Below are 25,437 nucleotides of genomic sequence, written 5' to 3'. Positions count from 1 at the left end.
AAAAGATAGGGGGAAATCAATAGTGTTATTAATTAAAACCATTTTTTCTAAAAACATACTTATATTACGTAGTCAAATTCAAAATATTAGTTATGGTATCAGAAAACGGTAAAGTGATTATAGTAGACCTATTCAAGTGTGATCAGAAGATTTATGCAGGCTTTTCATGCAGTGACCACCACATTAGAAATAAACATTCTGTGCTGCTCTACAGCAAACACAAACATGCACCACAACAGGTTGGAACAAAGAATACATGGCAAGATATACAACTGTAATGTGTTGTTTGCTTACTCCACAGAGATGGCAAGGTATGAAGGTGAAAGCTGCAGAATATGCTTCCAGGATTCCAATAAATGCTAAGAAACAATATAACTAATGGATAGGCTGCAAACAGCTGATTTCAGGGAAGGGAATTTATTTTCAGAGAAGACTTCATTTTTAAATAATGCAGCCTTTGAACACAAGTTCTAAGTTTCAAGAAGCTGACTCTGATTTAGTGGTAGAGTATGTACTACCATACAGGATTAGAATTCAAGTCTGAATGCCAAAGGCTGGGTAATGCTTTTTAGGTAGCACACCGTCTGGAGGATGTCCCCCACTGAGGGCCCTATCTAGCCATTTTAGGAGCAGAAGGTGAAGTTTTCAAAAGCACCTAAGTGACTAAGGACCCGAAACTTCAATGAAAGTCAATATAACATAGGCTCCTACATGCCTAAAGCACTTTTGAAAATGGGACTTAGATGCTTTTAGAAATTTGACCCAGTGTCTTTTAGTACTCTCTCTCTCAGACTGTAAACTCTTTGGAGCACGGATTTTCTGTCTTTATAAATCAGACAGCACTGATCACCTTGGCAGCACTAAACAAACAAAAGATTGAGGGAGTTATATTAGCTGGAGCAATAGTTATCACAACATGGGGATGAATAAAAGATAGGCAAATAAAGGGAGAATCCTCAAGCATCAGAAGACCATCTTCACAGGGCAAGGAAGAGAGTTATACAGATCACAGCGTACAATCATTTTCTGAAATCCTAGCAATTTTGAAGAGACCCAGTTTTCCTTAAATTGTTCTAGTGTCTTGTGTGTAGAGGCAGCACAGCTTAGGTTAAAGCAGCCAGTTCCATAAGAGCATCTACAGGATCCTAACACTGGTTTTGTTTATATTAAGTTAACATTAAATAACTAGTAAGACAGGGTTGAGCTGGGGATAGTCTAAAACAGTGTTTCTCAACCCATGGGCCATGACCCCAAAATGGATCACAAGAATGTATGAAAGGGTTGCAAACAAACTTTAAAAATAGATCATATTTGGATTTTCTTTTTAAAATAGATGCCACTTGTGTTTTACCGTATGTTAACACTGTGCATACCAATGGTATTACCTTTGGAGCAGCCTTCAGAGCTGGGCGGGATGAAGAGTAGCATGGTATCGTATGGTATTGCCACCTTTACTTCTACACTGCTGCTGGCAGCAGCTTTAACTTATTATTTTTATTGTTATTATTACATGTAGTGGATAATAAGTATTTTGGGGCCAAAATACTTGTTTTCTACTTAAGCTATTTACTGGGTCAATATTGGCCATCAACATTTACAAATAGGTCCAAAAAAGGTTGAGAACCAGTGGACTAAAACATGTAAGTGTTCAGTATAGAATGGCATGAGCCCACAAGAACATGACACATTTCCAGATGAGTATTACAAAGAGGCAGCAATTTGAAATAAGATTAACTATAAACTGAGGCTAGACAGAGGTAAAATGTCAAAAATTTTAGTCAATTTTTTCCAGCCAGAGACCTGTAGTAGATCTAAAAATCTAGCAACTGACACTGCAGTTAGACATCCACGGTTGGCCTGTGCCAGCTGACTCAGGCTCACGGGGCTCAGATTAAGTAGCTGTTTAATTGCAGCGTAGAGATTCCGGCTCGGGCAGTTGTCCGAGCTCTGGGACACTCCCACCTTGCAGGATCCTAGAACTCGGGCTCTAGCCTGAGCCAGAACATCTACACCGCAATTAAACAGCCCCTTTGATCAGATCAGATGGCACAGACCAGCTGCAGGTTTTTAAACTGCATTGTAGACATACCCTCAGTCACTTAAAGTAGGAGGGCAGGGAGTGTGTGCTATTAGGAAGGTTTCTATATCACTGGAATTGTGGGAGGATTTTAGTAAGCTGTGTTCCCGACAGCATTTAGGCCTCAAGAATATGGATTGTAATAGTTAAATATCTTCTTCTCAGAAAGAGAAATGTCACTGAGCCACAGAATGTCTCAGTCCACTACATGCAGTGAGCCTACAAAGCGGGGCGGGGGTGTTGGGGGGAGGTTTTTTTTTTAAGAAACATAACATGTTATAAAACTATGTTTAGTGATCTACTGCTCCATTGCCCATCTGATTCTGCAGTGTTCCTGCCAGGGCTGGTTCAAGCAAGGTTGGAGCGCCATGCAGTCATTTTGATTGAGCTTCCAAGCTGTTGTGTGAAAGAAGGGGATACATCCCGATCTCTCAGAGTGTTCCAGTTGTCACCACAGAACAGACTTGCATGAGCTATTCAGTGTTACATGTAGTGCTGGACTGTGAGCAATAAGACAGCATTTTAGTGCTGGTGGGGCCCTGTGGCTTAGGGACCATCCACCAACAAAGACTTTGCAGCACTGCCTGAGCCAGTTCTGTTCACTGCAATTCTCATATTAGACCTACAAAATTTACAATATCAGAAAAGCAGCAAAAATGGGCATTTTTGTGGCATTTCCTGTATATTCTCTTGCAATTCTTGGGGAAAAAAGCAGAAATTATTCAAGGGTAGAAAAATACAGAAAACCACTATTTCTTTATGTCAAACAGAATGAAGTCAAGCAAATATTTTGGTGGCATCAACAAAAAAGGCACTAAAATCATTTTAAATATGTTAAATTCATTGTTTCACATTGAACTCAGAAAAGATGATGACAAGTATAAAAAGATGATCACTTATTACAGATCAAGTTAGTCAATATAAGGGCCTATTTGGCTGAAAATACCCTCCATTGCTACTGGTCCAGAGACCTGCAGCTGCAGAGAGATGGCAGGCCAAATTCAGTCTTCAGAAGAGCTACATGCACACAACTCCCATGATGCCAATGGGAGATACACACCTTCACAAATAACCAAGAGCAGAATTTGGCCTCAAATTGTTACCCTCCTCAGTGGCCTCTAAGGGTTTCAGGAATTAAACATCTCTGTCTTTCCTACAGCGCAGTCAGACTTAACACACCTGGAGATACATATACACACACACAAATACATATACACACACACACACACACACACACAAATAAATCAATAGTGTCAGGTTCTTGACATGAAAATAAGAGGCCTCTAACACACATGCTCATGATATTTCCCAAATCTCTCAACTTGAATGGGTTCTTCCCTAACCCACTGAAGATCACTCATCTGGAGCGTATATGGACCCAGAGACATTACGCTCATTTCTGGATGACAGGATTGTTCCAGAGGTAAGCCTGATGAAATATGGACCTATGCAGTTCAAGAAACAGTTCATGTGTTTGAGTTCTTTCTTCCCTGTTTCTGTACCTTTCATCTAGTTTTAAGAATATTTCCATAACAGACTATTAACTCTGAATAGGTAGTCCTGTGGTTTGAAAGGCCATGGATAGGATCTGAGAGATTAACAGTATTTATACTCTACTATAAAACTTGATTTTGTATTACTATCACTTACAGAACTTAAAAATACATGCACTCCTGTTTCTCCAGTGAACTGATGATACAAAAGTTACAGCTTCAACTTCCCTCGCTCGCACAAAGGAGTAAGTTCCTTCACTGTGTATTACTAGTTACATAACCATAGCAATTTAAAATATTCATACCACTTCAAAGCGTTATTTGTAATTTAATGTTAATACTTATCCCATTTGCCTACCTTCTTAGACACTAATACTGGAAAAATAATTCATGGTAATGCAGCAACATTCAAATACAAAAGTTGTGTCTCCTCTCACTTTCTTTTCATGTTTCCTTAGCTGGCAATAGTGACTTCTGGGTCAGGCATTTCCTGTCAGTTAATCACCAGTTGGTGTTTGGCTTTAACGCAGGCCCTCAATTCCAGGTGGTTATTAATGAAGAAGGAACAATAATAACAGGAACTGTGGAAATGGCAGAAATGCTAAATGACTTTTTTGTTTCAGTTTTCACCAAAAAGGTTAGTAGTGATTGGACGTCTAACATACAGAATGCCGGTGAAGATGAGATAGGATCAGAGGTTAAAATAAAGAAAGAACAAGTTAAAAATTACTTAGACAAGTTAGATGTCTTCAAGTCACTAGGGCCTGATGAAATACATCCTAGAATACTCAAGGAGCTGACTGAGGAGATATCTGAGCCATTAGCGATTATCTTTGAAAAGTCATGGAAGACCAGAAAGGTTCCAGAGGATTAGAAAAGGGTAAATTCAGTGCCAATCTATAAAAAGGGGAATAAGGACAACCCAGGGAATTACAGACAAGTCAGCTTAACTTCAGTACCCAGAAAGATAATGGAACTAATAATTAAGCAATCAATTTGCAAACACCTAGAAGATAATAAGATAAGTAACAGTCAGCATGGATTTGTCAAGAACAAATAGTGTCAAACCAACCTAACAGCTTTCTTTGATAGGGTAACAAGCCTTGTGGATAGGAGCAAAGTGGTAGATACGGTATATCTTGACTTTAGAAAGGCTTTTAATACGGTCTCACATGACCTTCTCATAAATGAGCTATGGAAATACAATCTAGATGGAGCTACTCAAAGGTGGGTGCCAGAGCTTAATTTGTGCCAGGGCTTGCCAGGACTGAGCCTCAGCAGCTCTAGGCTTGGTAGTTCATAGCCCCAGCACCAATGGGCTTGGCGCGTGAGTTATGAATGTAAAACAACTGCTTGAGTCCCGGCACTTCTTTCATTACAAATTAAGCATTGGTGGGTACATAACTGGTTGGAAAACCATTCCCAGAGAGTAGTTATCAGTGGTTCACAGACAAGCTGGAAGGGCATATCAAGTGGGGTCTCGCAGGGATCAGTTCTGGGTCCGGTTCTGTTCAATATCTTCATCAATGATTTAGATAATGTCAGAGAGTACACTTAAAGTTTGCAGATGATACCAAGATTGGAGGGGTTGCAAGTGCTTTGGGGAATAGGATTAAAATTCAAAATGATCTGGACAAACTGGAAAATGATCTGAAGTAAACAGGATGAAATTCAATAAGGACAAATGCAAAACACTCCACTCAGGAAGGAACCATCAGCTGCATACATACAAAATGGGAAATGACTACCAATGTGGTATATGCCATCATGTGCCAGCAATGCCCCTCTGCCAGGTACATTGGCCAAACTGGACAGTCTCTATACAAAAGAATAAATGGACAGAAATCTGACATCAAGAATTATAACATTCAAAAACCAGTAGGCGAACACTTCAATCTCCCTGGACACTCAATAACAGACTTAAAAGTGGTAATTCTTCACCAAAAAAAACTTCAAAAACAGACTCCAAGGAGAAACTTCAGAACTGGAATTAATTTGCAATCTGGACACCATCTAATTAGGCCTGAATAAAGACTGGGAGTGGATGGGTCACTGCAAACACTAATTTTCCCCCTGCTGATACTCACACCTTATTGTCAACTGTTTGATATGGGCCACCTTGATTACATTGAACTCATTAGCACTACAAAAGTGATTTTTCCTCCCTTCTTGTCAACTGTTGAGAATAGCCCACTTCCACCTTAATTGAACTGGCTCATTAGCACTGACCCCCCCACTTGGTAAGGCAACTCCCATCTTTACATATGCTGTGTTTATTTATACCTTTCTACTGTATTTTCCACTCCATACATCTGATGAAGTGGGTTTTAGCCCATGAAATCTTATGCTCAAGTGAATTTGTTAGTCTCTAAGGTGTCACAAGGACTCCTCGTTGTTTTTGCTGATACAGACTAACACTGCTACCACCCTGAAACCTGCATAGGATGGAGTACTGCAGAAAGGGATCTGGGGTCATAGTGGATCATAATCTAAATATGAGTCAATAGTGTAACACTGTCCCAAAAAAAGCAAATATCATTCTGGGATGTACTAGCATGAATGTTGTAAACAAGACAAGAAGCAATTCTTCTCCTCTATGCTGCACTGATTAGGCCTCAGCTGGAGTATTGTGTCCAGTTCTGGGTGCCATATTTCAGGAAAGATGTGGACAAATTGGAGAAAGTCCAGAGAAGAGCAACAAAAATTATTACAGATCTAGAAAATAATGACATATGAGGGAAGATTGAAAAAATTGTGTTTGTTTAGTCTGAAGCAGAGAAGACAGGCAGTGAATACGATAACAGTTTTCAAGTACGTAAAAGGTTGTTACAATGAAGAGGGAGAAAAATCGTTCTCCTTAACCTCTGAGGATAGGACAAGAAGCAATGGGCTTAAATTGCAGCAAGGGTGGTATAAGTTGGACATTAGAAAAAGCTTCCTGTCAGGGTGGTTAAAGTGGAATAAATTGCCTAGGGAGATTGTGGAATCTCCTTCATTGGATATTTTTAAGAGCAGGTTAGACAAACACATGTCAGGGATGGTCTAGATAATACTTAGTCCTGCCACGAGCGCAGGGGACTGGACTAGACCTCTTGAGGTCCCTTGCAGTCCTACGATTCTGTGATTCTATAATTGCCCAGAAATGTCCTCTCCATCAGCCATTGTTAAAACAAATTCACAAGCTACACAAAATATACCATTCTCCACAGCATAGATTAAACATGCAGAAAGATGGAAAACCAGAAAGAGACCAAGAATTAAGTTGAAAATAATGGGCATGAAATATCACTGAAGCATTAATGAACTTTACAGATTTCTGTAGAAGAGTATGGGATGAGTTGTGTGAGTTTATTAACCATAAATCATGCTCATTGTTGCAGGGCTGTCTCAAAGCAAAAACACATTTTTCTATACACTATGATAAACATGTATTTAACATACAATGAAGAGATGATTGATGTGGTACAGCTGTTCCAACCCAGAATCAAGAGTTTAGCGGAAATTAGTAAAACAGAATCTAGAAATAAATCGAGTGGTGAGAAAGCAGAAGAATGAGTGCTAATCGAGATGATGCCACAAGAACTAAGTTGTACTCTGAGTGCAAAGACTTGGGGAAGAAAATACTAATATTTCAGAGAAGGAACTTAAAGAGAATCAGGTACTATTAATAGCATAACTGCTCAAAAGGAAACATTATTTCCCTTGTAGAAAGCTGTTTTCTCAGATTCTAAAATTAGTTTCTGAAGAATATAAATTTGTTCTATCTGCTTGCTTTGGTCTTCAGCATATCAAATTACTGGAATTTCCAACAATACATGAACATCCACTTCATATATGGAAACGAATTAACAATATCACCTATGCATTTTAGAGCACGAAGAACAGAACTTTGAAAGCCTTTATATAAGAAAGAAAAAAAAATCACTATTTCCTCAGACTGCAGCCTCATGCCATGCAAAGCTGTGAAAACCATGGCACTTAAACCCAGTTATCTTGCATTCAGCAAAGAAGAGCAGCTAACATACAGAAACTATTTTCCTTAATTATGCAGCTCAGGAAGCTTAACTGGAGATACATAGCTAGGGCCCTACCAAAGTCATGGCCATGAAAAACACACCACGGACCATGAAAGCTGGTCTTTTGCGTGCTTTTACTCTATACTATACACATTTCACAGGGGAAACCAGTTTTTCTCAAATTGGGGGTCCTGACCCAAAAGGGAGTTGCAAGGTTATTTTAGGGGCATCACAGTATTGCCACCCTTACTTCTGTGCTCCCTTCAGAGCCAGGCACCCAGCTCTGAAGGCAGCGCTCTGCCAGCAGCAGTGCAAAAATAAGGGTGGCAATACCATACCATGCCACCTTTACTTCTGCGCTACAGCCTTCAGAGCTGGGCAGCCGGAGAGTGGTGGCTGCTGACAATGGCCCAGCTCTGCAGGCCGCAGCGCAGAAGTAAGGGTGGCAATACCATACGATGCTATCCTTACTTCTGCACTGCTGCTGCTGGTGCCGGCTCTGCCTTCAGTGCTGGGCTCCCAGCCAACAGCCGCCACTCTCCAGCTGCTAAAGGTAGCAGTACTGCAAGCCCCCCTATAATAACCTGGTCACCCTTCCCCCGCCCACACTCCTCTTTGGGTCAGGACACCTACAATTACAAAACCATGAAATTTCAGATGTAAATAGCTGAAATCATGAAATTTTCGATTTGTAAAATCCCATGACCATGAATTTGACCAAAATAGACCATATATTTGGTAGGGCCCTATACATAGCTGTACAGAGACAATTTTAGAATGAATACTCTGGGTAACTTTCCTTCATGACTGTATAATTTCGCTGGAAACAGCTACCAACATTCATAACCTCAAAATATTTTACACAATTAGCAGGCTTACTGCTACTGGAAAGCATCCCATACATAATTACTTTATTATACCCAGATTAAGTTTTAAAATAAGTATTATTTAGTCATATAGACTATCTTTAGGTTCCTACATTGTGCCCATCACTATGGCATCTGAGCACAGTACTTCTATTAGTAAGAATGTAGGGAAGTTACAGAAAAGGCCAAAAACAGTGTTCCGTTGGCCATCAATGTTGGGGTTTCCTCTTCACTGCTGGTTTCTTCTGCAACCTAAGCAGCAGTATAAAATGCAGCTGCAGACTCTGAAGTGCTAACGTTCCAGTTGAATCAATACTTTGAGGGGGAAGCATGGGTGGTCACAATGGAGGTGTGATTTGGTCCAGATTCTATGGGATTTTCATACTCTTAACACTTAGCCACTTATAGCTGGTTCCCCTTCTAAGATGTAAGAATTTCAGAATCCTGTCAAGTGCCATGCCATTTTAAGGAGAAAGTTTCTTGCAGAAATTCAGAAGGGCTGTTTCCATGACCGAGAAAGACTGATTTCAAGTGACTAAACAAATCTGCTCCACATGACTAACAAAGAACCGGAGCCAGTTTGTAATCCTACAAACAACTGTTGGTAACCCCTTTTGTGAATCACAACCCATATGTTGAGAACCCCTACTCTAAAAAAATTACAAAGTAGCATTTGAAGAAATAGAAGCATTTATTCAAGCTACCATGAAAACCAACTACCGGTTGGTTCAGTTTATATGGTTGCAGTTCCTGTGTTAAAGATAGTGAAAGAAAGTTAATATGTACCTGGTGCATATTAATTGTGTTTTTAAAACAGAGCAAACAAAAAGACTTGCTAAACCCTGGCTTTTTGGACACATCTAGACATGCAAGTTCCAAGCCTAGGCTCTGGAATTTCCATGGTTCAGCAGTCACAGATCTAAATTTTTGATGCGTGAAGTCCTACAGATTTAAATAATTTTAACCTGAATATATTGTTTAAAATGTTGTTTTCTCAAATAGCATGCTTTTTACTTCATTGTCCCCCATTTTGGAACTTCCCTCATTTCTTAGAATAAATTAAATGGAAAAAATTAGTAAGCACTAGAAGTTGATATGGCATTACTAAATTGAAAGAAAGTGTTATGGCAGTGCAGTCCAAGATCTTGGCTATATTTAAAAATACAAATTAAGGATGCTCGAGGTGCAAACACCTCAGTATCAATTTTCTCATTCTTCATGATTTGAGAAGATTCATGCCAAGATTTTAATAATTTTAACCTCAAAGTTAGAAACAAACTGTACCCGTAGTTTTCTTCATTATGCTGTAGAACACCCCACCCTGCTGAAACAAGTGAGGAAGCCCCTTTGCATATGACCAAACATCTTCTCCTGTAAGACAAAAAATAGAGTAATAGTTAGAAGCAAGCAGTCATGTTTAGTGATACAGGGTAAAATTTTCAATAGTCAGTGTTTAATTTATGCCAGGGCTTACCAGGGTTGAGTCCCAACACCTCTAGGCTTGGCCGTTCATAACTCTGGCACCTCTGGGCTCGCTGCATCAGTTATGAATGTAAAAAAATTGCTTGAGCCCTGGCACTTCTTTCATTACAAATTAAGCACTGTCAAGAGTGTCTAAGTGATTTAGGAACTTAAGTCCTATCAATAAGCCTTAGGACTCCAAGTCACTTAGGACGTTTTGAAAAATTTTACCAACAGTCCCGACACAAGTACTCGTCACACTTAAGAACACAAATAGAAAGGAAACATTAACTCTGCTGTCCCAGCCATCTCGTAACTCAGGTGGAATGATTTTATATCTCATTTAAAGGATGCCACCTTTAACAGGCCACCTCTTAGGACTGTAGAGAAGCAACCTAGTCTAACAGGACCATGCAAGGGTCTGGAATCCCAGAAACACTGGCTTCTGGTCCCAGCTCTGCCAATGATTTATGAAGGGAGCCTGGCAAGTCAGTTAATCTCTCTGCTTCTATTTCCCATCTGCAAAATAAGGAAAATGCCAACCACTTACCTGCCTCATAGGAACAAGAAGCAATTTAATTAGCATTGTACTGTGACCAACTAGGTCAACTGACATTATTACTGCCCTATCTACATTTAGTATCAGCCCAAATTCTAGAGTGGAACTTGAACCCAATCTTCTGACCCAGAAACAAACTAACTGGACAATTGATTTTTTTTTAAGAGAGATAATTCACTTTTTTTACTTGGTACTGCACATTCTAAAAAAGTGAAATGGAAAAGTATTCGGAGACTTAAAAAGGAAAAAAAAAACAGTGTAAGAGCCTTCTTCTGCAGATCTTGCATCATAAACAGCCATGTATTTCTCTGTCTTAAATCTCCATCAAATCCTGTCAGCTGAAGCAATGTCAAATAATAAATAGCACCAAGGAAATAAGTTAACTATATCTGCTATTTGGGGAGACAGTATGCATGAAACATGCCATAAAATATCACCCTTCAATACTTTTTCAGTCAGTAGGGGATACAAGCTAAAATGCAAAGTAAGGTAAACTAGAGAGTCACATACTTCATAAAAAGAAAAGGAGTACTTGTGGCACCTTAGAGACTAACCAATTTATTTGAGCATGAGCTTTCGTGAGCTACAGCTCACTTCATTGGATGCATACCGTGGAAACTGTTGCAGACTTTATATACACACAGAGAATATGAAACAATACCTCCTCCCACCCCACTGTCCTGCTGGTAATAGCTTATCTAAAGTGATCATCAGGTTGGGCCATTTCCAGCACAAATCCAGGTTTTCTCACCATCCACCCCCCCACACATGGGCTATCACCAGCAGGAGAGTGAATTTGTGGGGGGGGGGGGGGGGGGGAGGGGTGGATGGTGAGAAACCTTAGACCCTTACAGAGGGGGTTGAAGCTAATGCTCAATGTGTCCACACCCACCCTTTGCTTTTTCTGATTTTCACAAAAAACAATTGGAGTCTGACAACTGATGCCTAGACCATTCCCTGAAATTTTGGAATTGATTAGATGTACTGTTCAAAAATTATCATGTTACAAATAGATAGAAATGCCATTGAGTTGAGCCAGAAAGCCTCGGTTCTCTCAGCCAACAAATAGGATGACACACTATTGCTTCTGTTCAAATATTTTCTCTCCTATTTTTTTTAAAAAATCCTTTCAATCAGAGAAGCTGCCACTACTCTTTCAGAAGCAATTATATTAGAAGATTTCACAGTTCCTGCAATGCAGCTCCACAAATCTGCCATACTTTTAAAGTGCTAACACAGTATAGCTATATCTAGGCAAGTGTTAGGGCAGCGCAACATAGCACTAGGAGAAAGCTCTCCCAGTGCTATTAAAAAACCCCCACCTCCAAGAGAGGAACAGCTACCAGCGCAGCTCCTTGTGCTGGTGCACTGTCTACACTGGCACTTTGCAGCGCTCAGGGGGATGTTTTTCACACCCCTGAGCAAGAAAGTTGTAGCGCTGTAAAGTGCCAGTGTAGACAAGCCCTTAAGTTACCTGAACAAAAATGTTAGCAGCCAGTAGAAAAACGATCTGATATTTACAACTCACAGCTTTGCCACGATCATGAACTATGACACTGTAAGCTCTTTGGGGTAGAGAGTGTCTTTCTGTTCTGTTTGTACAACGCCTAGCACATTGGGGTTCTGGTCCATGACAGACTCCTAGGTGCTATGATAATACAAATAAATAATAATGCTATTCTAAAGACAACAATCCAAGATACTATTCCAAATTTTAATCAATAAGGTTGCAGAATGTATATGAACTAAAATAGACTCTGACCAAATAAAATGGCTTTAATGCCATACTTCCATATCCATCAGCTTTTATGTTAGTTTGGAATCAAACAGTTTAACACTTCAGCAAATTCCATTGCACTTCTTAAACAAACTCACTTAAAAAAAAGTGTATTTTCTGTACTCTTTGTAGTCAAAGGCTGAACTGTGTTTTTTGCGCAAATGTTCCAGAGGTCATCCTCTGGCTGAGACCAGAACTGGCAAATTTCATCCTGGCAGGTGAAAGTTATATGCAACTCATACATGCCCTTTACAATGAAAAATATTTATGCAACCTTAACTATATGTCTGCTATATTGCTGCTATAAAAAGCTGCCCCTACTTTAAAAAAAAAAAAAAAAAAAAAAAGAGGTAAGAGGAAGTTTGAGAAGGGCTGGTAGTTGATGAGGTTTTCAAATCAAGACGACTGTTTCTTGATTCTAAATACCTGTTCAAAACTATCAGATATCTAGTATCCCAAGTGAAGCACTGATGGAGACTGTCAATGGGGGCCCAATGTCTCCTTGGCTGGTTTTCACTAATCATAAAGAACATGGAACCATCTCATCGATCAGGGGCGGGCAAACTTTTTGCCCTGAGGGTTTCCGAAATTGTATGGAGGGCTGGTTAGGGGAGGCTTTGCCTCCCCAAATAGCCTGGCGTGACCCAGCCCCCGCTGCTTCTCGCCCCCTGACGCCAACGCCCCCTCCCCTTCCCCCCTCCGCCAGGACTCCTGCCCCATCCAACCCTCCCTGTCCCGACCTCCCCTGGACCCTCCGCCCCGACTGCCCCCCCCCCGCCGCCCTATCCAACCCGTCCTCTGGATGTGGCCTGCGGGCCGTAGTTTGCCCACCTCTGTCATAGATGGTTGCTCATCTCTCTAAGTGCACCCCAAACCTTGGAAAGGTTAAAAAAATACTGTAAATATTCTTGTTTTATATATACTCATTTTCATTTAGGCTAGGATTTTTAAAGGAAAATAAGGGAGTTAGGAACCCAAATCGCATCGAAAGGATTTGAATTTATTTCCCATTGGTGCTTTTGAAAATCACCAAACATTAAGCTAGACTTGTGCTTTATCTAATGTACTATTATAAAGAAAAGCAAAATTAAATTCATATAGTTGCTCTTCACTGTATAAAAAGGCATATTATGATGACATTTAAGTGTTCCCTTTACTGTGTTACTAACATTAACATATAATTAAAAAAGAAGAACATTTTAAATGTACTTTTCACCCTTAAGATATGCTGCATTTATTTTTTGAATATTAACCTTGGTCAGTAAAAAACTCCTAATAGTTTCACTTTGTTTCTCATCAGTTTTGCTTCCCAGTTGTTACACACTACAGCATTCTTGCTGAGTTCACAACACTGCCAGGAAATAAAACTTCTGTTTCCATTTAATTAAGATGTGGTCCTAACAATTCTGCTCACGTTAAATTTAACCACCTTTTTATTTCTTTTTTTAACTATCTAGATTGTGTATGAAGAGAGTCTAATTGCAAGGAGTATGAATAATGCCTCTGAATCATAGCACATTTAGTGCATCTTACACTTGTGCAGTTATTGATTAATTACAGCAAGGCAGAGCTTCAAAAATTAACAACAGTATCAATTAACCTAGGGACCAAGGCTACTAATCATGACGAAAAATTGCCTCCTGAAATTTAAAATGACTAACATTTGTGCACTGTTCATTCTGTATTGTATTTAGGTTTGGCAGAATTCAATTTTTTATTTTAAATAATTTTGACAGATAAACATCTGCTGCTGCCCCATGTCAGATGACTTGGGCTCGCAGGGGTCAGGCTAAGGGGATGTTTAATTGTGGTGTAGACATACAGGCTCACGGTGGAGCCCAGGCTCTAGGACCCTCTGAGGAGGTGGGACACAGAGCTTGGGCTCTAGTTGAGCCCAAACAGCTACACCACAATTAAACAGCCCCTTAGCCCTAGCCCTGTGAGGCTGAGTCAGCTGACAAGGGCCAACTACGGATGTTAAATTGAAGTGTAGACATACCCTTTATGGATCCAGAGCACCCCTCTGCTGCTCAGAGCTTTCCCAAGCAGCAGCAAGCTGAAATCATGGTTGCCCACAGTGTTCTGAGTAACTAATACATTGATAACTAAGGAAATATAATTTTGACTCTGCTGCAGCTTGGGAACGCTATGACCAGCAGCAATGCAGGCATTATAGCTGTGTAAGGCTTAAGACAGACAGTACTGTATCATTTGACACTCTGTTCATATTTGGAAGGTTCTATTCTTTCCACAGTCTCTTGAGAACTTGAAACTTTTTAAACTAAAAGCTTTGATTTTGCAGAATTAAATGGCATTCAGCCAGGAAAGATTCCTGTTTGCCCCAAGAAAATGGATTTTTGAAGCACTGCAGCAAAGGAGCTGCTTAGTTTATACGCTCTTTTATGTAACATTAAGAAGGACTATATATCAGGGAAGCACAAGGATGGAGAAGAAAGCTCACACCATAGTAGTGTCAGCCATAGGAAGAAACATATGAAAGGATTGTGATGTTTTAATGAACAGATCTCAGATGGGAGGAAGAAAATGTATCATCACATCTGGACAGACTCATTTTAGTGGCACTGTAATGCTATTTGCAATTCAAGTATTAGCAAGTTACCTTTGGGGTCTATACATTTGTCCTGTGTTGCTGGGTTAGGTTCTTTTCAATGCTCAGAAGATGGGTTTAATAAAACAGCATATTAATCTGGCAGATCACACAATAGGATTTAGAAACTCCCTCAGGACTCCACATATCAGAGATGATACTCGTAGTAATATGTTGGAGTATGCTGATTACACAGTGGTTATGGATTCCTTAAGAACAGACTTCTGCACTTCAACTTCAGATATGGCTCCAAGAATGACAGCATTGTATTCTCAGGAAGTATATGCACCTGCTTTCTTTCAACAACAGAAATGAGGCAGCCTAACCTATATTTATTTATATATATATATATTTTTTTTTTTTTCAATGACACCCCAACAGTCAGTTCATGCACTGGGAGGAGAGGACACAAAACAAAAATCAGCTACTTGAGCTTTCAGTTTAGGCCTGTCTACACAAAGAAGTTGCCTCACTTTAACTAAAATCAGTTTTAAAATCAGTTTAGTTAAACTAGTACAAGCCCCTATATTGACACACTTAGTAGTTTAAACCTGGTTATATCCGCTTATCCAACACCTGCTAATTTACCAGCACAAGCCAAACCCATCTAAATAGGTTTAAACCTGACTTGTGAGAGAACACAAAGGGTTTTGCAATGGTTAAACTAAATTGGTTTAAAAAGACACCTTTAGTTAAACCGCAACTCTGTGTTTAGAGTAGGTCTTTGGGAACAGAAAGTAGTTCCTGTGTGTGGTGTGGGCTTCTAAATTTCAAGCCAGGCAAAAACGGGTGAGAAAGCCAGGGCCAATTTTTCACAGATCAGATATAAAGCATAAAGCAAAAGTCCAAAAAAATAATAATGCAAAGTGTCCAGTTTAAAGTTCTGTAAAAAAATCACAATTTAGAAGTTAGTTGAACACAGCATAAATGCTCCAGAGATCGCTGGTCAAGATCTTTAATTAACTTGTTGATCTAGAAATACTTGCACCAAAGAGAGAGCTTTCAGTCACTCAAATAGGCTGAACTGGTGCTCCTTCCATTAAAAAGCCTGGACATGGTTTCCCCCAGTGTCGAAGAAAAGTTTTCCAGCATCCAGAAAGACCAACAACAGATTTTCCAAAATGGATTTTCCTTGTAAGCATGAAAATGTAAAACATAATTTTCAGGCATGTCTTTTCTCTCTCTACCTCGTCTAATCCAAGTCCATCGGATTTTATTGGCAAGAGCAAATATTATGCTATCCTCTCTCACTCTGTAATAAGAGAAGCACAGACTCTTCAGACTTTGTAATACTGTAGCTAGGTGGCAACTATCATTTATATAGCATGATGGCTGAAAGCATCACATCTGAAATGCTCACAGTCCCCTGCATCCCAAGAATACTACACACTTTTCCTGTGAGAAATTAAAAGAATTGTTTTCATAACATTGTTTGAAGTCTTAGCTGCCTGATCAATTAATGAATGGAACGAATAATAGAGCTGTAATAGAGTAGCAAGCAGTCAGTTGTCAGCACAAATTCTCTCCAGAAGTCATTAGAATAAAGTATGGTTTTGATCAGAAGAGTGACTATGTAAAAATAGCATCTTACTCAATGACTTTGTTCTGTGTAATCGGTCATAGCTGTTTACTTTTTAGAGAAAAAAATGTGTCTGCTACCATTTATTCTATTAACACTGAAAAGAGAATACAGCCATAAGAGAGTGAGCTGGATTCTTTTTCTAGCTTGTTCATCAACAAACTGTTAACAAAGCTCCAAATGCAGAATCTTGAACTAGTGATGTAGTCTCTGATCCCAGGCTGAGCTTGCAGTGTTCACAATTTAACACTATTTACTTGTAAACAAAGCAGGTTTGATACAGAAATCATTGGAACAAATGTAAAATGCCAGAGTGCTTTTTTGAGTGTCAGTTATCACTGCATTTTCAAGAGTATTTTCTGGGGATCTTGTTATACATTCTGAGTGGGTATTTTAGGGCTCCATCTTAAAGGAAAGGAGTTTTTAATCAGACTATTCCAAAATGGGCCCTTGAGACACATATGACAACCTAATGTCTCAGCTAGTGGTTCAAAATGCTATCATACAGGAGATCTGGGTGTAGTCAGACTCATAAGAAATTAAAATAATAAGGTGTAGGCCTCTGTCACTGCACTCTCCGATTATGAAATTGTTTTGTTTTTAAATATCACGTTTTACTTTCTATTAGCCAAACTAATTCCCTCAAGCAAAGGAGAAGGCCCATTCCAAACAAACACTCGAAATATTACTATTCTGTGTGCTTGTCCAGCTAATGTACTACAGTGAACATTGTACTTCCTGGAAATAAGTAAGAGGAATTGTTGCACTGAGTTATGCAAAGCCATTTCAGCTTAGCACACTGGTACATTAGTGGGACAAAAACAGAGCAGAGAATGGGAAAGAGGAAGCAGAACAGAAGAGAAAAACAGAAATAAATAGAAGAAAGGAAAAATAAAAACTAACAGTACTAGAAACAGTCTTTCTTGTCAGCCACCAGAAGAGTAAGTTTAGACATCAGAAAGGGAGAGTAACATTGAAAAACACTTGAGTCATCTGAGCCCACTTAGGAAAAATGAAAATAAGATGACAAGAAAAAGGAAGCAGAGAAGAGTCCCTTCTTCTGGCATTATGACTACCTCAAATTCACATTTTTCAACTGTTTTCAAGTGAAGCTTCTCCAACTTACTGGTTAATTTGGGACTCAAATATATTCAGCTTCTTTCTTTGCTATCTATTGCTTCTCCTCTGCTTACATTAAGCCAATTACAATACTAAACTACTGTTCCTCACTATGTTTCAGTCTACATATAAAGTTGCACCAACTTAGTCTAAGGTGCAATGTTGCATTGACTTAACTGACCAGCGCAACCTTTTGTATGGCAAGCTGTAAGGCTTTATCTCTGTACAAAATTAAGAGTTTAGGTAGCATCCAAACTTCCAATTAAACAAAAGCTCACTATTTTCTTCTCATCCCCTTAGCCTACATCCATCCGTGCATCCTCTGAAGTCTGGGTGGGGGTGGGAAGAGTAACTTATGTATACATCACATCTTACCCTCAGAAGGGACTGGGGGAAAAAAACAGAATGAGCTCAGAGAGGGCTCCACAAAGACACAGAGTAGAAGGTATTTTCTGTATTGTGTTAAAAAAAAATATGAACTATAGATACCTCACAAGGCAAATTAAATACAAATTAAAGTTAGTCTTACCCATTAATGTTGCTAGAAGACACAATGAGTACATTTCTTTATCAACTTGCTCTTGCAACTCCTTGGAAGATATTTTACTGGTTACTGCAACATCTTCACGTTTCACAGCATGGGTTGAGGGTGCTGAAGTAGACTGACTGCCTTCTTCCTTACCTTTGAAGATCTCTATAGTTATTTTATCACCATGCTGCAAGGGAACTGGCTCGTTTTCCATTCCTTCCTTGGGTGGCAGAAGCTCTTTGGGAGGAAAGCCATAGCGAATACATTGCAAGTATGGAGGAATATTAAATTCTCTGGCTATACTTTCCTGCAGCTCCACGAATGTGGTTGTGGACTTCAATGTAAGCATAGACTGTCGCCCATCATTTGTTGTTATTCGGATCTTCTTTTCTTTTGTGGAAGTTGGAGAATAAGGGCTCTTTGTAGGCGTAGCAGGAGCAGATGATGGCCCATCACGAACAGTACCAGGGGAAGTAGTCCTAGGTTGCCCTTTTTGTTCTTGTTTTAATTTTTCAGTTTTCCGTTTCTGCATTACAGAAGCCTGGTCTGCAATGTTCTGTTGAATAGTTCTTTCAGTTTTACTCATATTTAACTCTTCCTTGTGCAAAGTTTTCATTTTCTGTCCAGTGAGAATAATTTTGGTTGGAAGTTGCGAATCTAAGTCTTGTCCTTGTATATCATCAGCTCTTTGCGCATGAGCACTATCAATATTTACAGGAGTATAATCATCAGGGTTCTTTTTGGCAGTCTGATGTAATATTGTATTAACAACTTTCTGAACAAGAATCTCACTACCAAATTCACCAGGAAAATGTTTGGTAACAAGTTTCATTGCAACATCATACACGTTACTGTTAAGAGTTGTATCACTTTCATACTGGAACCAATATACAGTCTCTCTCACCACTCTTCCACCCCATTCTAAAGTAATAGGAAAGGCTTCAGGGAGATTGTCATATTCTTTACCATCCCAATAGTGTTTGAATCCACAGCCACATTTGCCACCAGTGGATCTAGCATTAGTTCTGTCCCCATCCAGATACACAACAGATCCATCTCCCCTGACACGACGCACCAAGGTACCATGACACCAGTTACAAGCAGTCAAACTACTCAGACTGTAGTCTGGTACCAGGACATCCTTCACAGAATTATAAGAGCACACCAAACTGTTCAGAGGGAAGCTGTAATTTTTGTCAGGCCTCAGCTGGCCATGGGTACTTTTGGCCAGGTTGTACAGTTTCCCTCCTGGAGCCAACCACTCTGGAGGAACATGAAGCTCTGAAAGGGCACCACAGATTAGACACTTGTGAAGGCGGTTGTCCATCACTGCTTTTTTGGCAGCTGCAGTAACGTCTTCAGGCTGAACTCCTATTACACCAGTCCTTCTGTAAAAATACTGATGTACATCAGCTACTAAACTGGGATGAATACCATGCTTATTCATGAAAACTTCTTCCATTGCAGCAACCAGCCTCAGTAAGTATTTGTCTTGCAAACTTCTATCTCCTCCAATCACACAACCATCCTCCTCCAGTTTGATGTACTTTTTGATGAGATCCTGAGGAACTCCCCAAGCTTTAGGAAGTAATTTCATAGGCAGTTTAGGTAAAGCAGCACCTTTTATTCCAACCAGAGGAATATAATGGTTACGTCCAGAGCTACTCCATGCAATACAGATAGGTTTGTTCAACATGCCATCTTTTCCCATGCATTTCTCTACTGGTACCAGCCCAGGGAGGAAAGTGGCTGAGTAATCTCCAGAACTACGCATTCCACTCAAGGAATCCAACAGGATGATGGGCCGGTGAAGCACATTAGCCAAACCAAAGATGTGAATGTTTCGCAGACCCAATGGCACACCTTCTGGAGGGACAAACAAAGGGTCACACTCATTGATTATGTCCTCCCACTCTACCGCGTCAATGAAGTCGTGGAAGAGAGCCTTGTAGCGGCTCAGGTTCTCCTTGAAGTGCTTCTTCAGGTTCTCCCGGAGCGCATGCCAGAACAGCTCCCTGCCCACCAGTGCCCGTGAGACAGCATGAACCAGGCAGTGGCCATCACCATCCACATGTACAGGGATCAAGCAGTCCTGGCTGTTGTTGGCTTTCTTGATGTCCTCCAGGGTGTCATGCAGGTAGAGGAGGCTGCCAGAGCGGTCCTTGCCATAGCCCATAGTGTCGACATGCTCAGGCTCGATGAGGAAGGCACGGTCGCCCAAGAGGGCACAGTCAAAGACATCCCCCTGGTTCATCTCGGTGAGAAGCTTGGCCTTGCCCGTTTGCTTGTCCATGCCGTAGCGAGCCAGGATGGGGGAGAGCAGCTTGCAGTGATAGTTGGACAGGCCCATAACTTTGACCAGCTCCGTGTTCTTCCTGGGGGGGCCCCCGCCGCTCACCCCCAGCAGCGCGTTCCGCAGCAGGTTGTGCAGCACCAGGTCCGGATCCGTCACCTCCTCCACCCCCAGCAGCTGCCGCTGCTCGTGGCGCTGCCCGCAGTCCGTGCACTCGATGCTGCCGCTGCTCAGCGGCCCGTGGGCCGGGAAGAACAGGCGCGCCTGGCAGCTGGGGTCCGGACAGGTTCCGGAGAAGATGCGCCGGTCCCGCTTTTTCGAGACAGGCTGCTGCTGCTGCTGCTGAGGAGGCGGAGGAGGCAGCGGCGGCGGCGGCGGTTGGGACATCGCTCCGCAGTGAGCAGTCTCCCCCCTAGGTTCTCTCCCCTCACAAGCTCATCCCCTCGCCTCGGGTAACGGCCGGAGCCCGACGGATTCCGCCCTTTCCCCCAACCGCGGCGCAGCGAGCCCCCCACGGAACGCGGAAGCAAGCCACCGGCACCAGCGCTTACTGCTTCTTCACTGCCCCGGCCGTTGCCCGCAATGCAACGGCCTTCCACGCAGACGGCGCAGGCGCGACGTCGCTCAGCCAGCCGGAAATTGTAGTCTTCTCTGTGGAGAGGGGCCAGGGTGTGGGGAATAGGAGATTGGGTGGTTCCAGAACTACAAGTACCGTCATGCAATGCGTTGGGAAGGGGACGGGAGGGAGGAGAGGTAGGCAAGATTAGCTCCCAATGGTTTCTGGGAGATGTAGTCTTTTGTATTGGTCACCGGGTCGGCCAGAGAGGAAGCTTGTGGAAGAGGACACAATGCCTAGAATGCTTTGCGGCTTCCTGTTTGCTTCCCGTTTTCGCTCAGCTGGGGCAGGTTGGCTGCTGCACTGAAGGAGACACACGCCCGTCGGCCAGTGTGACTCAGAGCCTGCTCTTAGCCAGCCCAGCTCAGGCGGTGGGGACTGGGGCTCCAGTGAGCAGTTCCTTGTCGCAGACAGGCAGGGACGCCCGGCTCTCCCCTTGCCTGCCGCTGACTGCGGCTGAGGAGCCCCAGCCAGCTGGGCCATGAGAAGAGGAAGGCACTGTAGGGCCGGTGTTATAAAGCCTGGTGCAATAATCGTACAGGTGGAGCAGGGGAGAAGACGCTAAAGAGGAGCTGCACTTTGCAAGGGTACTGAATCTTCAGTATTTGTCCTTCTCCATGCCCCAGCAAGCCCCTGGGCATCATGGGGACTCCATGCAATGCTTCGGTGAGGGACAAGGCAAGGAGGGGAACAGGTTGGGATAGAGGGACAGGGAACTAGACTGAGAAATGGCCAAGAATTTGCCAGGATCTGTACGTGGCATACCACAATCTAGACATGATGCAACAGATGGCAGCTGAACTGGTTTGGCAGGTGAGAATCACTGCAGGCTTATAGCTGAGGCAGAGTTTTCTGTATGCTAGTAAAAGCTACAATCAGTATTTTAAAAGGATAAATGTGGCCTCACAGGCAGGACTTATATTAAAGGGGGAATAGATGGCCATACTCTTCTAAACTCTGCCCCTACACTCCAGTCCCATGAGTCACCAAAATGAGACACTGCTCACAATAGATTGTGTGGATATTCAAAATACAATTGTGCATGGTTTCTGAGATCCACTGGGCTCCTGGAGCTTGGCTCCCCTTCAAGTATAATCAAGTGTCATGTTAGGCTCCTTGGGCTTTGCTCCTTCTTAATTGGAGGGTGGGGGATTAACAAAGAAAAGGTGGCATCTCCCATTTGCCACTTATTTGTGGCACCAAAATGAGATATCACAGTAAATTGTGCAGATCTGTGATTGTCTCTGTGTTCTTACCTGAGAAATGAAATAATTAACAGTGTGGACATTTAAATGATCATCACTGGACACCTGAAATAACATCACTGAGATGAAAGGGCAGTTCACGTGTTTCTGAGCTATTGTTATTGGCTCTTCAGATTCATGTGGACATCTCTGCAAGAGTTACCATTGCTTCACTTTTTTAAGTTTTCTTCACAAACAGTTAAAGACTTACTTTTTTCAAAACATGAAAGCTGAGATTTTGGTGAACAAGATAATGTTCCAGTGAGGTGCTAGTACATAGTACTGCTGCCAGGGATAGCATGGTATTTACCTGACGTAGTTTTTACCAGGTAAAATTATGGTTTTTACAGCCCTGGAAAAACTAGTTAATTCTAGTTTAAGGCATTTTCTATTTTAAAAACTGTTTCATTAATACACACCACATTACACTTAGTTTTAATTACATAGTCAAATTGTAGTTACATAAGACAATAGATTCTTAGAGCTCTCTTCTTGCCTGCCTCTGGCTGCGGCTGATGAGCCCCAGCCAGCTGGGCCATGAGAAGAGGAAGGCACTGTAGGGCCGGTGTTATAAAGCCTGGTGCAATAATCATACAGGTGGAGCAGGGGAGAAGACACTAAAGAGCAGCTGCACTTTGCAAGGGTACTGAATCTTCAGTATTTGTCCTTCTCCATGCTTTATTAATTTAGGGGGTGGTACAAATAAAAAGTAGGTTAATTTAGGATTGTACAAATAAAAAGTAAATTTGGCTTGGGCATAATAGTAATATATGTAATTATAATACTGAATATTGGAATGTCTATACATTTTGGTTTCGTATTTTCTCAAGGAAGTTACCCATGTCATGACTCATATTTCAGTTTTCAATATTATATAAACAGAGGTAAAAACCATTTGATTTATGAAAATGATAATAATGAAGCATTGTAGACCTGAAGCATTAAGCAATCAGAAGCATGCAGAGTTTCAGACTCCTCGTTAGTCCAGGTCCATTTGGCCATGCAGCAGTCTGTAGCAGAAAACCAACTTTGATGTAGTGGACAGACCCAGCCTATTCCTCAGTTTTGAATGGAAAGTATCCAAAATTGGAAAAGGTTTGTTCTATACTTGCTGGACACTGATGCAATTATTTTTCTGAGTTTAAACTAGGTTTAAGCCAGTATTTATCAGTGCCCTGTCCTAAACTAGTTTTTCCCAGGAAATTGCCAACCCTGACTGCTGCATACCAGCCCAACCCAAGTTCTACTCATGAGGGACCAAAAGTGTCCACCTCTCCCGTTGTTCTGCACCTGCCCACAGTATTGACTCCACCATTCTCTCTTTTCCTGGACTCCCCAGCAGAAGTAGCTGGTGTCAGTCCCCCCCTGGTCTATTTGACTCATTTCCTTCTAATTCACCCAGTTTGGTATTGTGACAGATATTGCAACCCCATGCAGTACCTCTGGGGATCAGTGTATTAAACTTATGAATGTTTTCTGTATGATGGTGTCCTACTCCATTGGGGAGGGTTATCACAGCTCCTCCACGAACTAAAACAATTCCAGAGAAGCAGCACAGGTCTGCCTGTGTGTATGTATCATTGCAGGGCCGAATTCTGCAGCCCTAACTCGTGGGCACCTATTCACTAGGTACTGGACTGAAACAAATTCATTCGTTTTTCATAGGGCACCATATACTGATTGCTATAGCCCTGGACTGGATTTGAATCCGTGACTCAAAAGAAGTTGTATAGCCCTTTACCAACTGTCTAAGCCAGTAATTCTTAACTTTTCACTCCCATAACCCCATGTTACAACAGAAAAAAGTCAGCATCTCCCTCCACCTAGCATTATGAACAGGAGGATTGTCCTCATGCCCAGGTTGAGAATTTATGATCTAATTAATTCAGTCCTTCCTACTATGTACTTTCCTTTTCAGGGCTCCCATTTGACTTCAGTGGTCAATTTATCAAGCCCCGTGGCCCAGATCCTGCAACAAAATGCACCCACCTGGTGCCCTGAAGCTCCATGTGGGCACAAAGGTCTGCCTGTGTCTTACTGGAAGATTGGGGCCATAATTTACATTGCTGCATATCAGCTGAAAATAAAAATACATAGTAGAAAGAACTGAATGGCTTAGGTGATTGTCAAAGGCCTATTCAAACTTTCTCACCTTGCTGCTGACACAAATCTAATCCAGGGCCGCAATCATCAGTTTTTGGTGCCCAATGAAAAGTGAAACAATGGTCTCATTCTAATTTCAAATTAACAGGTGCCCATATTACATACGCCTGCTATCATATAAATAGACCTATGGAACTGCTCATGAGGTAGGGCTGCAAGCCTGGGCCCATCGACTGTCCTCAGTGTACACTACTTAATTCCACTGAGGCTTGCCTTGATGGTAAAGGCTGATGGTTGTTACTTTGAAAATCACATGACCGTTGCATATCTGTGGCAGGTAACATGCCTCTGAATTAAATAACTTTAAAATGTTATTTCACTTTTACTATCGCAAATTATTTACATCAGAAATGTAAAATTGTGGACTAGAGTTTACAGAGAATAATTCTTCTTCCCTTGTCCCATCAATCGGGGTTGGCGGCTCTTCTTATTCATCTCCAAATGTTCCTGTCAAGTGCACCTTCCAACCGGATACCTACCTTCTTCATGTCCCGCTTCAGCGTCTTGAACCACCTTTTTTTAGGTCTTCCTTGTGGTCTTTGTCCTGTGACTAATAGCTCTTGTACTCCCTGGTCAACATATCCTATATCTCGTTGTCTCTGAGAATACTATACTAAAGATCCTATGTTGTTAATCTGCAATTATCCCCATTTTACAGTTTGAGAAACTAAGACAGGGTGAGTTTAAGTGACTTCCTGAAGTCACACCATGAGTTAGTGTGAGATCCAGGACTAAAACTCAGGAGTTTCTGGATAAAGTCCTTTTCAAGCATTAAATAATTAATTGAATAATTAATCCAATTAATTTGTTGTGAGAATTAATGCAGCAAGTTATATAAATGTTAAGTATTAATTATTAATTGAGCTTCCTTCTTGTGGTGATTACTTTGTCCCATATTTGAGCTTTGAGAAGTTGGAAGTTATAACAGGAATCATTTCACAATGAGAGTTTCACCTCCTCTGCATCTGGGATAATTTACATCTAAAAGTTAGGATGTGATCCTGAGAGGTAATGAGCACTTCCAATTCCCATTGAAG

General features: G+C 41.3%; 1 protein-coding gene across 4 annotated transcripts in view; it reads right to left on the bottom strand.

Moving 5' to 3' along the window:
* VCPIP1 (valosin containing protein interacting protein 1) overlaps positions 1–20,962 on the bottom strand; it is a 39,646-nt gene extending 18,684 nt beyond the window's left edge. For 2 of the 4 annotated variants that reach the window (XM_048840835.2, XM_048840832.2), the window contains exons 1-2: positions 18,085–20,962; positions 9,737–9,823 (exon numbers count right to left, since the gene is read on the bottom strand). In XM_048840835.2, coding sequence (XP_048696792.2) covers positions 9,737–9,823; positions 18,085–20,764 — 2,767 coding nt within the window. In that variant the 5' untranslated portion in view covers positions 20,765–20,962. Of the gene's footprint in view, position 1; positions 4,152–9,736; positions 9,824–18,084 lie in introns of those variants that run through there. The other 2 variants (XM_048840834.2, XM_048840833.2) reach the window with 2 other exon arrangements.
* Positions 20,963–25,437: the final 4,475 nt, after the last annotated feature.

The sequence above is a fragment of the Caretta caretta genome, chromosome 2 (assembly GCF_965140235.1).
Source record: "Caretta caretta isolate rCarCar2 chromosome 2, rCarCar1.hap1, whole genome shotgun sequence".
Lineage (NCBI taxonomy): Eukaryota > Metazoa > Chordata > Testudines > Cheloniidae > Caretta > Caretta caretta.
Note: the sequence above shows the minus strand (reverse complement) of the source record. Positions and strands in the feature narration are given on the sequence as shown.